The sequence below is a fragment of the Bos javanicus genome, chromosome 3 (assembly GCF_032452875.1).
Source record: "Bos javanicus breed banteng chromosome 3, ARS-OSU_banteng_1.0, whole genome shotgun sequence".
Classification (NCBI taxonomy): domain Eukaryota; kingdom Metazoa; phylum Chordata; class Mammalia; order Artiodactyla; family Bovidae; genus Bos; species Bos javanicus.
Window position 1 is genome coordinate 11796418 of NC_083870.1, and position 16128 is coordinate 11812545.

Here is a 16128-nt window from a genome sequence, read left to right on the forward strand (position 1 = left end):
TCATGGTACCTGATTTCATGACCTAATGAAGCTCAGATTCATCACAAAAAGAATTCAGTGAAAGATAAAGTGATAGGTAAGAAGTGGACTTATTCAGATTCTGAGAGGAGCACACTCCACAGACAGAGTGTGGATAATCACAGAGGGCAAGTATAGCCACAAAATGTGCCACGGTTAGTTTTCACAGGCTGGCTAATTTCATATGCTAATGAGTGGGAGGGTTATTCCATCTACTGGGGGGAAGGAGTGCAGATTTCCAGAAATTGGGCAATGGCCCACTACTTGGTCTTTTGACAGTGCCTTGGAACTGTCATGGCCCCTCTGAGTGTCATTTAGCTTGCTGATTGAGGATCAAGGTCTAGTCTTATCTGTCACCTTGGTCCTTTGATTCTAATTGGTTTATGTTGTGTCCCTGGGCAATGTTATTCTTTCAAAAGTTGTGCCCTGTCACTTTCCATCCTATTACAATACCTCACCACCAATCAATCCAAAGAGAATCACATACCACTTTCCCAATTTTTGCTGATAAAAAATTTCCCCCAATAAAAAATTTCCCCCAAAACTGTGAGATAGTTTGGGGGTCTTAAGCATGAACCTCCTGTTCCTGTTGCTTGGCCATGCATAAATCTTTCTCTGTTCCATACTCTGACATATCAGTTTCTTTGGCCTCTGTGTGCATCAGGCATGGACTTGTGTTCTGTAACAGTGCTGGTATATGACTTATTTTCAGTAGCTCTTGATCTTTCAATCTACAGACCTTGACACAGAGTTTCTGCTGTTGCTGCTGCTAAGTCGCATCAGTCATGTCTGACTCTGTGTGACCCCATAGACAGCAGCCCACCAGGCTCCTCTGTCCCTGGGATTCTCCAGGCAAGAATACTAGAGTGGGTTGCTGTTTCCTTCTCCAATGCATGAAAGTGAAAAGTGAAAGCGAAGTCGCTCAGTCGTGTCCGACTCTTAGAAACCCCATGGACTGTAGCCTACCAGGCTCCTCCGTCCATGGGATTCTCCAGGCAAGAGTACTGGAGTGGGTTTCCATTGCCTTCTCCGAGTACCTAAAACCTTGGAATTTCCTAAGTGTTGAAAACAATCAAGATACATTTTTCTAGTTATTGAAATGATTTTAGAAAGCCCTATATAACCTAAGAATGGGCACTGATTGTCAGTGGACACAATTATGTGATTGAAGGGTTGGAACTTTTGGTCTTTCCCTTGACATCCAGGGAGAGAATAGAGACTAAAGTTAAACTGAACCTATAGTCAATGATTTGATCAATTTGCCTCTATAATGAAACCTCCATAGAAACCCAAAAGGAAGGTTTATAGAGAGCTTTCAGTTTGGTGAACACATTGAGATACTGGAGAGTAGCATACTTAGATGAAGAAAGCAATGGCACCCCACTCCAGTACTCTTGCCTGGAAAACCCCATGGGCGGAAGAGCCTGGTAGGCTACAGTCCATGGGGTCGCCAAGAGTCGGACATGACTGAGCAACTTCACTTTCACTTTTCACTCTAATGCATTGGAGAAGGAAATGGCAACCCACTCCAGTGTTCTTGCCTGGAGAATCCCAGGGACAGGGGAGCCTGGTGGGCTGCCATCTATGAGGTTACACAGAGTCAGACACTACTTAAACGACTTAGTAGCAGCAGCAGCATACTTAGAGTGGTATGGAAGAACCAACACCTTACCACGTCTTACCTGATCCAGCTGTTACTATCCTTTTATAATAGGTGACCTAATAAGTATGCATTTCTCTCAGTTCTGTGAGCTACTCTAGAAATGTAATCAAATCTAAGAAGGTCAAAGCTTTGATTTTTCTAGTAGTCATGTATGGATGTGAGAGTTGGACTATAAAGAAAGCTAAGCTTTGAAGAATTGATGCTTTTGACCTGTGGTGCTGGAAGAGACTCTTGAGAGTCCCTTGGATTGCAAGGAGATCCAGCCAGTCCATCCTAAAGGAAATCAGTCCTGAATGGTCATTGGAAGGACTGATGTTGAAGCTGAAGCTCCAATACTTTGGCTACCTGATGTGAAGAACTGACTCATTTGAAAAGAGCCTGATGCTGGGCAAGATTGAAGGCGAGAGGAGAAGGGGATGACAGAGGACTCAATGGACATAAGTTTGACTCCAGGATTTGGTGATGGACAGGGAGACCTGGCGCTGAAACTCCAATATTTTGGCCACTTGATGTGAAGAGCTGACTCATTGAAAAAGATCCTGATGCTGGGAAATATTGAAAGCAAAAGGAGAAGGGGGTGGCAGAGGATAAGATGGTTAGAGAGCATCATTGACTCATTGGACATGAATCTGAGCAAACTCTGGGAGACAGTGAAGGACAGGGGAGCCTGGTGTGCTGCAGTCCATGGGGTTGCAAAGATTCAGACATGACTTAGTCACTCAACAACAAGTAGGAGCACTTTGGGTTTACTGATGCTGACAGACACATATTTCTAAAACAGAACTCAAACAACTGCAGTCCATGGGGTTGCAAAGAGTCGGACACGACTGAGAGACTGAACTGAACTGAACTGAAGAAGAAGGTCATGGGAACTTCCAGTCTAATTTGACTGATAATTTTGACTGCACCCCACCACAAAACTTGTAGGTTTTGAAACTGAGTGGAATTCAGTTGGAATCACGGACGTGGAGGCCTTTCTGCTCCCCCATTTCCTGAAGGCAAGATTCCAGCCACTATGACTTTCCCTGAGATCCAAAGCATGGATTTGAACAGTTGTTAATCAGGGGAGGGGCAGCCAAGAAATCACTGGAAACAAGATTAAAGAGACCAAAGAAGCTCATCAAGATCCTTGTTCAGTCATGCACTCCTTTCCTACTCTTTGCAACCCCATGTGTTGCAGCCTACAATAACATAGACCAGATATGTCTGCAACATAGACCAGAACCTGCCCCATGACTTGATGGTGCAGCAAACTGTGCCTTGATTGTCCTAGTAAGCATGCCAAAGGGACATTTTTAGGGTGGGGCATGCTCTCTGCTCCACTTCACTGAATACCCCTGTGTCAATATCCATGGAAACAAAACAAGATATTCCTGATCAACAGCAGAGCCTTGGCTAATCAAACTCCCCAGTATAACTATTCCCTAATGATCTCATGTGACTTCTGCCAATAGGAGCCATTTTGTCTTCCTGCTATGGAGAGAAAGAAGGCCCCCTGACTCCCTGCTTGCCAAATTATATGTGTCTGTCTTTTCATTACATGCTTGCCCCCGTTTCAGGTCTTTCTCACCCGCTGTGCTGGATGTGTCACCCATGGACTACAGTATGTCAGGTTTCCCTGAACTTCACCACCTCCCAGAGTTTGCTCAAACTCATGTGCATTGAGTCAGTGATGTCATTCAACCATCTCATGCTCTGTCTTTCTCTTCTCCTCAAGTCTTAAACTTTTCCCAGCATCAGCGATTTTTCTATTGAATCAGCTGTTCACATTAGATGGCCAAAGTATTGGAGCTTCAGGGTCAGCATCCTTTGAATATTCAGGGTTGATTTCCTTTAGGATTGATTGGTTTGATCTCCAACACCACAGTTCAAAAGCATCAATTCTTCAGCACTCAGCCTTCTTTATGGTCCAGCTCTCATATCCATACATGACTACTGGAAAAACCATAGCTTTGACTATACAGACCTTTGTCAGAAAAGTAATGTCTCTGCTTTTTAATATGCTGTTTAGGTTTGTCATAGCTTTTCTTCCAAGGATCAAGCAACTTTTAATTTCATGGATGCAACAATCTTTCACAGTGATTTTGGAAACCAAGAAAATAAAGTCTGTCACTGTTTCCATTGTTTCCCCGTCTATTTGTTATGAAGTGATGGGATTGGATGCCATGATCTTTGTTTTCTGAATGTAGAGTTTTAAGCCAGCTTCCTCACTCTCCTCTTTCACTTTCATCAAGAAACCCTTTAGTTCCTCTTTTCTTTCTGCCATTAGTGTGGTGTCATCTGCATATCTGAGGTTATTGATATTTCTTCTGACAATCTTGATTACAGCTTGAACTTCATTCAGCCTGGCAGTTCACATGATGTACTCTGCATACAAGTTAAATAAGCAGGGTGACAGTATACAGCTTTGATGTATTCCTTTCCCAATTTGGAACCAGTCCATTTTTCCATGTCCAGTTCTAACTGTTGTTTCTTGACCTAAATACAGGTTTCTTAGGAGGCAGGTAAGGTGATCTGGTATCACCATCTCTTGAAAAATTTTCCACAGTTTGTTGTGATCCACACAAAGGCTTTAGCATAGTCAATGAAGCAGAAGTAGATATTTTTCTGGAATTCTCTTGCTTTTTCTATGATTCAATGTGTCGACAATTTGATCTGTGATTCCTCTGCCTTTTCTAAATCTAGTTTGTATACCTGAAAAGTAGTTCATGTACTTTTGGAGCTTAACTTGAAGGATTTTTACTATTACCTTGAAGTATGTAAAATGAGTACAATCATGCAGTAGCTTGAACATTCCTTGGCATTGCCTTTCATTGGTATTGGAATTAAAAATGACCTTTTCCAGTCTTGTTGCCACTGCTGAGTTTTCCAAATTTGCTGGCATATTGAATGCAGCCCTTTCACAGCATCATCTTTTAGGATTTGAAGTAGCTCAGCTGGAATTCCATCACCTCCACTAGCTTTGTTCATAGTGATGCTTCCTAAGGTCCAGGTGACTTCACACTCCAGGATGTCTGGCTCTAGGTGAGTGATCACACCTTTATGGTTATCCGAGTCATTAAGCTATTTTTTGTATAGTTCTTCTGTGTATGCTTGCCATCTCTTCTGAATATCTTCTGCTTCTCCTAGTTCCTTACTGCTTCTGCCCTTTATTTTACCCATCTTTGCATGAAATGGACCCTTGAAATCTCTAATTTTCTTGAAGAGATCACTAGTCTTTCCTGTTCTATTGCTTTTATTTCTTTGCATTGTTCACTTATGAAAGCTTTCTCATCTCTCCTTGCCATCTTTGGAACTCTGCCTTCATGGGTATGTCTTTAGGAGGCTGAAAACATGAAACATAAGAAGAGATTAAGGGAGTGTAAGTCATGCTCACACCTTAATCTTCCCCAAGACTCCACATTTGACCCACTGTTATAAAACCCTCATCAAGGTCTCTGAGCTGAGACACACAGATTCTGAAGACAGAAGCCCAATATGTCTCCCTTTGCCTGGAAAATCTGTCCTTCTCTATTCACCCAAAGCTCTGTCTTCAAGATTTCTTCACCAGTGTTCTGAGAGGCTGAGTTTTCAGTAACAGCCTGAACACTTAACCTGGGGAATCTGATGTTATCTCCAGATACATGGTGTCAGAAATGGGCTGAGTTATAAGATCCCCAGCTGGCCAAAAGTGTTGTTTGTTAGATGTATGGAAAATCCCCTACCCCACACACTGGATCTGGGTGCTCAAAATCCTTGCATCACAATAGAATAAACACAAAGAGAATAGAAGAAAGGACATGATAAAGAAAATGATATGATCACAGGAAAAAAAAAGTTATTACTTAGTTTTTGAAAAATTTATAAAATTGATAATCTCCTGTAAATATCAGAAAGAGAACAGAGAGAGAACACCAATTTCTAAGATCTGTTTTTTTTAAAAAACAGGGACATATGTAGTTATGAACCCCATAGATATTAACATGATTTAACAAAAAGAAGGTATTATGCACAAGTCAATATTTGGCAAAACTAATACAATTATGTAAAGTTTAAAAATTAAATAAAATTAAAAAGGATAAAAAAAAGAAATCTGAAAAATTGGACAAATTTTGTTAAATCAAAATTTACCAAATGACACAGAGAAATAGACAATTTGAAAAGAGCTATTTTTATTTTAAAAAACTGTTAAATTTAAACCTCCCTCCTCAAAAATAAGAAAACAAAAAATTCCAACATAAATCTTCACTGCTTAATTTTACCAAGTATTTATTTTAAAAATAGATATATCACAGAAGCTTTCTCTGAGAATAAAAAGATAGGAAAGCTTTCTTGACTTGTTTTATGAGGCAAAAAACTCTCAATACCAATACTTGACAATGGAATTTTAAGAATAGAAAAACATTATAAATAAAACATTAGGAAATTGGATCCACATAATACATTATAAGTAAGTTAAATAAACAAAATTTTGTTTTACCATTTGAGAATTTACGTGTGACTCAAAACAATAAAAATAGAAAAGATATAAAACATTTTGTCATCTCAAGAAATTCAGAATAAGCTCTTAATGAAGCTTAATAGTCATCCATAATAAAAATGGTAATAAAAAATTTAATAACTTTAAAAGAAATTGTTCTTAATCTGAAAAAAATTATCCATGATACACTTAGAGCAATTACCATACCTAACATTATTGTTTTTCAGTCACTATGTTGTGTCTGACTCTTTGCAGCTTCATGGACTGCAGCACTCCAGGCCTCCCTGTCCTTGACTATTTCAGGAGTTTGCTCAAACTCATGTCCATTGAATCAGTGATGACATTCAACCATCTCATCCTCTGTCATCTCCTTCTCCTCTTGCCCTCAATCTTTCCCAGCATCAGGGTCATCTCCAAAGAGTTTGCTCTTTACACCAGGTGGCCAAAGTATTGAACTTCAGCTTCAGCATCAGCCCTTCCAATGAATTTCAGGGTTGATACCTAATATTAATTGTTAGAATATTCTTATCCAGTAAAAGTAAAAAGATGAGAATGTCATCTGTCAGTTCTATGCACTGGTTCAGAGTCAATGCCATTGGACAAGAAAATGCAATAGAAGATAGTAAGAGGACTGAAAAAAAAATGAGAATTTTCATATTTAGAGCTATTATGAGAGTATGAATAAAAAATCAAAAAGGATTTACAGATAAAATATTATACTTAATAAGTTAATTTAACATGCATACTGGAAGCAAGGACAAAATATTTTAACATATTTCTATATATTAGCAAAATCAAACTAACACATACACAGGGACAAAAACTCTTATATAAAAAAGAGTTGAAGAGCTCTTGTATTAAACATTTTTTTTTTTAAGTCTTTCATCTACAGGTCATAGTTAAAGTCATGAGTAAATTAACACTTTCCAAAGTAAGGAAACTTAGGGAAAAAAACTCAAGTCCAAAAAACCACCTTTAAGATATGATGACTTGATGGAAGGAGGAGAAATAAGAGGAGTGAAGAAAACAGATAAAAGCTATAAAAAGGATATGAAAAAGCTGTTACAAGACATCAGAAAGCAAAATAATTTCAGAATTTTAAAACAAGTAAAAATTCTAGCTCAGTTTTAAAAGGAAGAAACGAGATTGTTGTGCTCATATAACTGAAATATCCAGAGGCAGGTAGCCTCCAGATCTGCTCTTTGGCTCTGTCCACCCAAAGAAAGGCAATGCCAAAGAATGCTCAAACTACCACACAATTGCACTCATCTCACACGCTAGTAAAGTAATGCTCAAAATTCTCCAAGCCAGGCTTCAGCAATATGTGAACCGTGAACTTCCTGATGTTCGAGCTGGTTTTAGAAAAGGCAGAGTAACCAGAGATCAAATTGCCAACATCTGCTGGATCATAGAAAAAGCAAGAGAGTTCCAGAAAAACATCTATTTCTGCTTTATTGACTATGCCAAAGCCTTTGACTGTGTGGATCACAATAAACTGTGGAAAATTCTGAAAGACATGGGAATACCAGACCACCTGACCCACCTCTTGAGAAACCTATATGCAGGTCAGGAAGCAACAGTTAGAACTGGACATGGAACAATGGACTGGTTCGAAATAGGAAAAGGAGTTCGTCAAGGCTGTATATCGTCACCTTGTTTATTTAACTTATATGCAGAGTACATCATGAGAAACGCTGGACTGGAAGAAGCACAAGCTGGGATCAAGATTGCCAGGAGAAATATCAATAACCTCAGATATGCAGATGATACCACCCTTATGGCAGAAAGTGAAGAGGAACTCAAAAGCCTCTTGATGAAAGTGAAAGTGGAGAGTGAAAAAGTTGGCTTAAAGCTCAACATTCAGAAAATGAAGATCATGGCATCCGGTCCCATCACTTCATGGGAAATAGATGGGGAAACAGTGGAAACAGTGTCAGACTTTATTTTTCCGGGCTCCAAAATCACTACAGATGGTGACTGCAGCCATGAAATTAAAAGACGCTTACTCCTTGGAAGGAAAGTTATGACCAACCTAGATAGCATATTCAAAAGCAGAGACATTACTTTGCCAACAAAGGTCTGTCTAGTCAAGGCTATGGTTTTTCCCGTGGTCATGTATGGATGTGAAAGTTAGACTGTGAAGAAGGCTGAGCGCCAAAGAATTGATGCTTTTGAACTGTGGTGTTGGAGAAGACTCTTGAGAGTCCCTTGGACTGCAAGGAGATCCAACTAGTCCATTCTGAAGGAGATCAGCCCTGGGATTTCTTTGGAAGGAATGATGCTGAAGCTGCAACTCCAGTACTTTGGCCACTTCATGCAAAGAGTTGACTTATTGGAAAAGACTCTGATGCTGGGAGGGATTGGGGGCAAGAGGAGAAGGGGACGACAGAGGATGAGATGTCTGGATGGCATCACTGACTCGATGGACGTGAGTCTGAGTGAACTCCAGGAGTTGGTGATGGACAGGGAGGCCTGGCCTGCTGGGATTCATGGGGTCGCAAAGAGTCGGACACGACTGAGCGACTGATATGATCTGATCTGATCCTGTTCTATTTCTGAACTTCATTCCTGGTCCAGTTTTAACTACACAACAAAATTCTACAGCAACTTTGAGCTTAGAATGAATTATACCATCCAGATGAAGAGTCCTTCTTTTTTCCACCACCGAATATAAACTGCAGACCTCAGTTAGGTTGCTGCTAAGTCGCTTCAGTCATGTCCGACTCTGTGTGACCCCATAGACGGCAGCCCACCAGGCTCTCCGGTCCCTGGGATTCTCCAGGCAAGAACACTGGAGTGGGTTGCCATTTCCTTCTCCAATGCATGGAAGTGAAAAGTGAAAGTGAAGTCGCTCAGTCGTCTCCGACTCTTAGCGATCCCATGGACTGCAGCCCACCAGGCTCCTCCATCCATGGGATTTTCCAGGCAAGAGTACTTGAGTGGGGTGCCATCAGTTAGGTTAGAGCACCAATTATTACAACTAAGTGATGAGAAGGGAGGTGAAATGCTATATATTATCATCGACCTTAACACTTATCTGGGGTCCATTTACTATCCAGGGACATTTGGAAAAGTTTGAAGATCTATTTGGTTATTATAACTTGGGGAGAAATTACTGGCATCTGGTGACAGAGTCCGGAGAAGGCAATGGCAACCCACTCCAGTTCTCTTGCCTGGAAAATCCCATGAGCGGAGGAGCCTGGTAAGCTGCAGTCCATGGGGTCGCTAACAGTCGGACAGGATGAGTGACTTCACTTGCACTTTCATGCATTGGAGAAGGAAATGGCAACCCACTCCAGTGTTCTTGCCTGGAGAATCCCGAGGACGAGGGAGCCTGGTGGCCTGCCGTCTATGGGGTCTCACAGGGTGGGACACAAATGAAGCGACTTAGCAGCAGCAGCAGCAGTGACAGAGGCCGGTTCAGTTCAGTTCAGTCACTCAGTCGTGTCCGACTGTTTGCGACCCTGTGGACTGCAGCACACCAGGCCTCCCTGTCCATCACCAACACCCAGAGTCCACCCAAACCCATGTCCATCAAGTCGGTGATGCCATACAACTATCTCGTCCTCTGTCATCTCCTTCTCCTCCTACCTTCAATCTTTCCCAGCATCAGAGTCTTTTCCAATTAGTCACTTCTTCACATCATGTGGCCAAAGTATTGGAGTTTCAGCTCAGCATCAGTCCTTCCAATGCTGCAAAACTCCTACAAGTGCACTGAACAACTCTCCGCAACAAATAATTATTCAGCCCAAAGTATCAGTAGTCCAGGGCTTGAAAAATCTTTAGATAGGATGTTCTTAAAATTAAATATGCATTCAAATAACCTAAAAGGCTTATGAAAACACAGCATTATAGTTCCCATTCCAGGATTTTTTTTCAATAGGTTTAGAGTTGAGCTTGAAAATTTTTTCTTCTGACGAGCTCACAGGTACTACTGCTACTGCTGTTTCATAATCCACACCCCCACGATACACAGACTAATTAGGGTCCTGGCCTTAGCTGAGGGTGCAGTGAAGCATAGAACAGCATGCCTACCCTGTAAGATGAGGTGGTGTTCAATGCATGCTGGAGAAATAACGAGATGTACTAATGGATCAGAGAAAATAAAATATATCATTTGAAAAGTCATTTCCTACCCTGCCCAAATTTTAACATCTGTATTGTCCTAGCATGATGGGGTGGCAGAACTGTTTCCATTAACCCCGGCTGCTCCAAAACTTCCACTTGCTCTAACCTCCCTTCCTAAATCCTACCAAAAAAATGTACTCAGAATCTCTTCTCTCCTTTCCTGTTGTATTTGTTAAATAAGCTTAGATTTTTAAAGTGAAGTTTCTAGAAAATTGTAAAATAAGCAAAAGGATGAACAAACATAAATAAAAGTCAAAAATATAACTCAGTATCAAAGATATCACAGATATCAAAGATAGCACAGATATCAAAGATAGCACAGATATCAAAGATAGCACAGATATCAAAGTCCCTGAGAGCAATAAAATCCTCTTGACTCTTTCCTTAAATATTTAACAACCATCTGCACCATTACTCCCTCACCCATTCCAACTCACATTGAGAAATATGATCCTTTTCTGACAAATAAATCTTTACATGTAAACTACAAGGGCACAAGTGATTTTCTCCAGAGGAGTTCAGAGTAGAAACAAGGAAAGCATGTTATTCTTGGCTATGTGGAAATATTTTAGTAAGACGAAAATATAGAATATCAACTAAAGAGGGGAAAAAAAAGAAGGAAATGTGCTTTGGGGGAAAGGGATTTGAGACAATTATATCAACTCAGACTATGTTACAAAATAAATATATAGGCAAGTTAAAGATCTTGCCACCTAGAATATGCCCCTCTCTAAAGGAACTTATAAGTAGAAGAAAAAGAAAAACAAAAAGAACTGCAGTGTTGTGGATACTGAATACTGTGGACCTGAGCATGACATCAGTCAAAGGAGGGTTATTTCCACTCTACCATTAAGGAAGACTTCCTGGAGAAAGAAACTTCTTTGCTGACCCTTATGGTTAGAAAATCAGCCAGGCAGAGACAGAGAAATTATGTTACAAATGCTCAGCATCTTTGAAAATATAATTATCTTGGCACCATTATAGTTAGCTCACTTTGACAAATGGTATTACAGAAGAAACAGAAAACAAATTTTCAAATAAGAAGCAAAAGAGATATCATCATAAAAGTTGTGTACACCATTTCATTTATTACAAGGTACATTCTTTCCCACATCTCACATCCAATAAATCTGAGCAGATCCTAATATTAATATTGTCTTAAAATATATGAACAACTTTAATTCTGTTTCTGATCTTACAATCTACAGGACCTCTGATTTGATCAGATGATTATTTGATGAAATATGATGAAATTGACTACTGGGCTGACCACTTAAGTTTCTGGGTTCCTGGGTACTTATTCCAAATGGAAAAGGAGACGGTGAAGGGCTCACATGATAGTCTGATATGACCTGTTAAGAGCACAAGCAAAAAATCACTCTGCATAAGAGATATTTCACACCATGTTCATAGCCAGCACTATTCACAAGAGCCAAAAGGTGGAATCAAACCATCTGTCCATAAGCAAATTAATTTATAATCTAAAGCTTATTACACAATCTTAAAAAGAAAAGAAATTCTAATATGTGCCACCACATGAATGAATTATGAGGACATAATGCTAATTGAAATAAGCCAGCCCCCCCCCCCCAAAAAAAAAACACTGATGATTCCACTTTTAAGAGGTTCAAGATTCATACAGAGATTAATATAGAGAGAAACTAGAACAGTGGTAGCTAGGGCATGAGAAGTGTAGTTTAACTGGCATAGACTTTAAGTTTTTCAAGACAAAAAGAGTTCTAGGTTTTGGTTGCACAAAGTGTTAAGATACTTAATACTACTAAACTGTACATTTAGAAATGACTAATGTGGTAAATTTTATGTCATGCATATTTACCACATTAAAAAAAATACATTTACACAAAGATGGGAGTTAGAAAAAAATGGGAAAGGGTCTGGTGGAAATATTGAGGCTAAAGTGACAGATAAAATGGAGGGAAAGAGTGAGAGGATGGACAGAAAAATAAAACTGAATGAAAAACTCACCAGCGTCTCCAAAACCATAATGCAAGACAGATCAAAAGGATGAGGGAGGGCACTATTATTGCCACAAATATCAGGCCAGTGGAGGTGGGGTGTCCTGGCAATTGAGAGAGGACACAGGGATATCTTCAAACCCATCCTCTGTTTCTCTTGGCCTTCTTGCCCACTTGAGTGTCAGCACCTCCACTACCCGCTTCTGACACATAGGCATCTCTGGTTCCCCCTTTCATATTCCTGGAAGGCTTATACTCACAGCCACATTTTATGTCTCTCTCTTGTCCCATCTCATGTAGTCTACATTTTCCTCTCTTACCTATTCTATACCTTAGATTAGCTAATTTCATTCCTCTCACACTGTTGTCCCAGAAATAAATCTCAACCTGACTCTCCATCTCTGTCTCAATCTCTCTCCCTATTTTCTCTCCCACTCTATCCCACCCTCTCTCATTCATTAAATCCCTCACCTTCTTCAGGCCCTCCCTCTGTGCTTGAGGACCACCTCTTCCCATCCCCAGCTGGGCCCCAGTTCCTTCTCACCCCAGTACAAGATGATGTCCTGGTCTCCTAGACTGCTGTGCCTCACTCGGCAACTCAGGCCAGCCACCTCTCCAGCTGCCACATCCAAGGTTATTCGGACATACCAAGTCCAGTCTGCATTGGGCATGAGGTCTCCTTGCTGAGTGCCAGGCTGCTCCTGCTCGCCCCTCATCCACATCACCCACACAGGTTTTGGGTAGAATCCTGAGACGTGGCACACCAGCAGTAGGCGGCCAGGCCCAAGAGTGGGGCCACTGGACAGCCAGGCTTCAGGCTTCACTGGGATAGGAAGGAGCAGTAAGAATGTCAGACTAGGACTCTAATCCAGGGAATAGAGACTCGGAAACTCACAAATTTGGATAGTGACCTCTTCCACTTCTTCAGAAACCAAATATTTTAATAATTAAAACACTCTCCTTTTAGGTACCTCCCACTTTTGAATTTAAAGAAGGTGATGAAAGGTGAAACAGAAAAGTCTTGGGGAGAGAACAGGACTAACCTTGCCTCTGCAGTTCTGCTTTCCCTGCATCAAGGACACTCAAGAGATATTGAGGGCAGGTTTCTAAGAGGAGCTTAGCTATAGTGTCACAGATAGCTTGGTACTGAATGATGAGTGCACAGAAACGCTGGGCCTTGCTGCCGCCCTCTGGGGCAGGTGCACATGAATCATTCTTGATGCTCACGAAATCCAATCCTCTGAAAGCTCCCTTCAAGAAGCTTCCTATGGCCTTCCCAGTATGCATCTCACAGCCTGCTATGCCCTGGATCACAAAGGGGTCTGGGTAGAAAGAAAACAGAGACAAAGTTATTTTTAAAAGCACACAAGAAAGAAAGAGATTGGAAAAGGACATGGGACTTTGGATTTTGATGGAAAGGTCTGAGATGCAAAATGACTCAAAAAAAAAAAATGCCGTATTCAGAGACTTTTCAGAAAAAAAGGAGCATTTGGGAGAGTTACACATGTTGTAAATGGTGGAGATGTGCTCTTATAAGGAATAGGGTACTCAAGAGGGGAGTCAGAAGTACAGCATTCCAGCCTGAAGGGGAGAATTACACTGAGAGAAGGGATCAGGCATAAGGTACTTGAGGAGACAGATTGGAGGGATTCATTCACTCAGGAACAGGGTAGGTAAAGTGAGGACTTGTTGCTTGGGGTTTGAGAAAAACAAGTCATACACAAACAAACCAGGAGATGTTCGCAAAGGAGGAATTTCATCTATGGCACAATAGTTCAAAGAATAGGAAATATCTGGGATACCAGGTGGAAGTATGGAGTCAGGGTTGGAGACTACTCTAGAGAGGTATATACATGCAGAGAGCATCCCCAGTTCAGAGGATTGTACTCACATTCCAACTGGAATTCACTGACATGGTCCTGCACTTCTCGAGTAAATCCAATGAGATAGACTCTAAATAGTTCCTCCAGCTCAGTCACCTCCTCATCACTCAAGTTGCCCTTAGACCAGGGCTTCAGGAAGATGGCAGTGCCTGAGTCACTGTCCCAGCCATGAATCTGCAAATTGTCCAACCAGCCTGAGCCTTGATTTTGAGCCCAAGTGCTGTTGGCAAATGTCGAAATCTGGATGACATGGAAGGAGGTTGGCCCCTGGAATGCTGTGGTGGTGGGAGGATAAGAAAAGTGAGGCAAAAGAGAATTAGGATAGAATGAAAAAGAACCCAGAGTATGAACAATATAGAGCCTGAAACAGTTCCCTGCCCCAAGGAGAGAGCTGGAGATAGAAGAGCCCAGACCTTTAGTGGTGGGTGCAGCATCTTTTTATCCAGAAGCCCTGCACCTGTGCTGGAAACAGCCAGAGTTACTCTTACCATCCTCATTGTCACCACCTGGCACAATAACTGCTAGCAATAGAAGTGGCAGAAGCAGCATTTCAATGGGAAGTAGAGCTTCTGACTCTCAGAATTGGTATTTGATCTCCAATTTTGGCAAACCTTTTTCTCAGTACTTTATAGTGACTTCCTCTCTCCCTCAACTGACAAATCTCTTCTGCACACACATTGTTCATCACTGAAAAACTGTGCTTCCCACGGCTCTGGGCTTTTACTCTGTCTCTTGTTTCCTCTCCAGCTCATGACTTATAGATTTTGTTTTAATGTCTCTGGTCCAAATGATCTCCTTGATCTCAGTTCATATTTTTTTATCTCACTTCATATTTATTACCTTGGAAAAGTTACCGTGCAATGTTGAAAGGTTATTTCACCTCCCTGATCCTTTATTTTCACATCTATTAAACAGAAAAATAATATTAAACAATTGATCAGCTTCCATTCTGTTTTTTTTAATATTTTTTTAATTTATGGCTGTGCTGAGTTTTCTTTGCTACATGCAGGCTTTCTCCACTTGTGGTGAGTGGCGTCTACTCTCTAGTTGCAGTACACAGGCTTCTCATTGCTGTGGCTTCTCCTGTAGCTGAGCACAGGCTCTTTGGCTTGTGGGCTTCAGTAGTTGTGCATCAGAGGCTCTAGGTCGTGAGCTCAGTAGTTGTGGCATGTGTGCTTAGTTGCTCCAGGACATGTGGGATCTTCCCAGATCAGGGATGGAACCTGTGTCCCCTGCATTGGCAGGCAGATTCTTAACCACTGGACCACCCAGGGAAGTCCCCAGTCTTTTTAAATCTAGAATTCCTTTGGTTTATCCACCCAATCTGAACTCTATGTCCATGGCCACTCTCCTCTAGCACTATGCCATTACCTCTTCCCAGTGTTCTCAATGGCCCCTCTTTTTTATCTCACCCCTCTTGCCTCATCTCTCTAATCTCACATTTTCCTTACTATATGTGTGTGTGCGTGTGTGTGTGTTGACAATCATTTACATGCAGGAAAATCATTTAAAACTCTTCTTTATCATATTTGATTCTGGAACCCAAGTCTCAGTCCCTGGTTTGGGAAGATTCCCTAGAGGAGGAACTGGCAACCCATTCCAATATTCTTGCTTGGAGAATCACATGAACGGAGAAGCCTGGTGGGCTACAGTACATAGGGTTGCAAAGAGTCAGACACAACTGAAACAACTGAGCACAAGTACATCAAAAATATACCTATAAATTTAATAATTGTCATAGAGCATTTGCTGAACATTAATAGACACTTAAAACAAAAATCCCCTCACAACCAGGTAAGATGAAAGAAAGAAAAAAAGAATAAAAAAAGGGGCCAGCAACCCTGATGGGATGCTGAATATGAATATGAAGGGAGGTCCCTACACTCAGAAAAAGAAAAAACCCTCAAGGTGGGAAAATCAGTTGGGACAGAAAAGGACCCTCTGGGATTAAAGAACACAGTGGATGATCTGTGAAAAGTAGGACAAAGTAAGTTAAACTTC

General features: G+C 41.0%; 1 protein-coding gene across 1 annotated transcript; it reads right to left on the minus strand.

Moving 5' to 3' along the window:
• Positions 1 to 11598: 11598 nt before the first annotated feature.
• Positions 11599 to 14676, minus strand: LOC133245276 (T-cell surface glycoprotein CD1b-1). Its single transcript, XM_061413214.1, has 6 exons — positions 14616 to 14676; positions 14136 to 14402; positions 13288 to 13566; positions 12789 to 13067; positions 12255 to 12348; positions 11599 to 11620 (listed from the first exon to the last, which is right to left on the minus strand). The coding sequence occupies exons 1-6, from the start codon at positions 14674 to 14676 to the stop codon at positions 11599 to 11601; spliced, it is 1002 nt and encodes a 333-aa protein (XP_061269198.1).
• Positions 14677 to 16128: the final 1452 nt, after the last annotated feature.

Excerpts from the sequence above, each read along its gene's own strand:
- LOC133245276 (XM_061413214.1), bottom strand. The coding sequence starts at position 14,676 with ATGCTGCTTCTGCCACTTCTATTGCTAGCAGTTATTGTGCCAGGTGGT. Across the intron at positions 13,567-14,135 it reads CAGTGAATTCCAGTTGGAAT|ACCCCTTTGTGATCCAGGGC; the intron begins GTGAGTACAATC and ends CTTTCTACCCAG. Across the intron at positions 12,349-12,788 it reads GGACATCATCTTGTACTGGG|GACACCCCACCTCCACTGGC; the intron begins GTGAGAAGGAAC and ends CTCAATTGCCAG.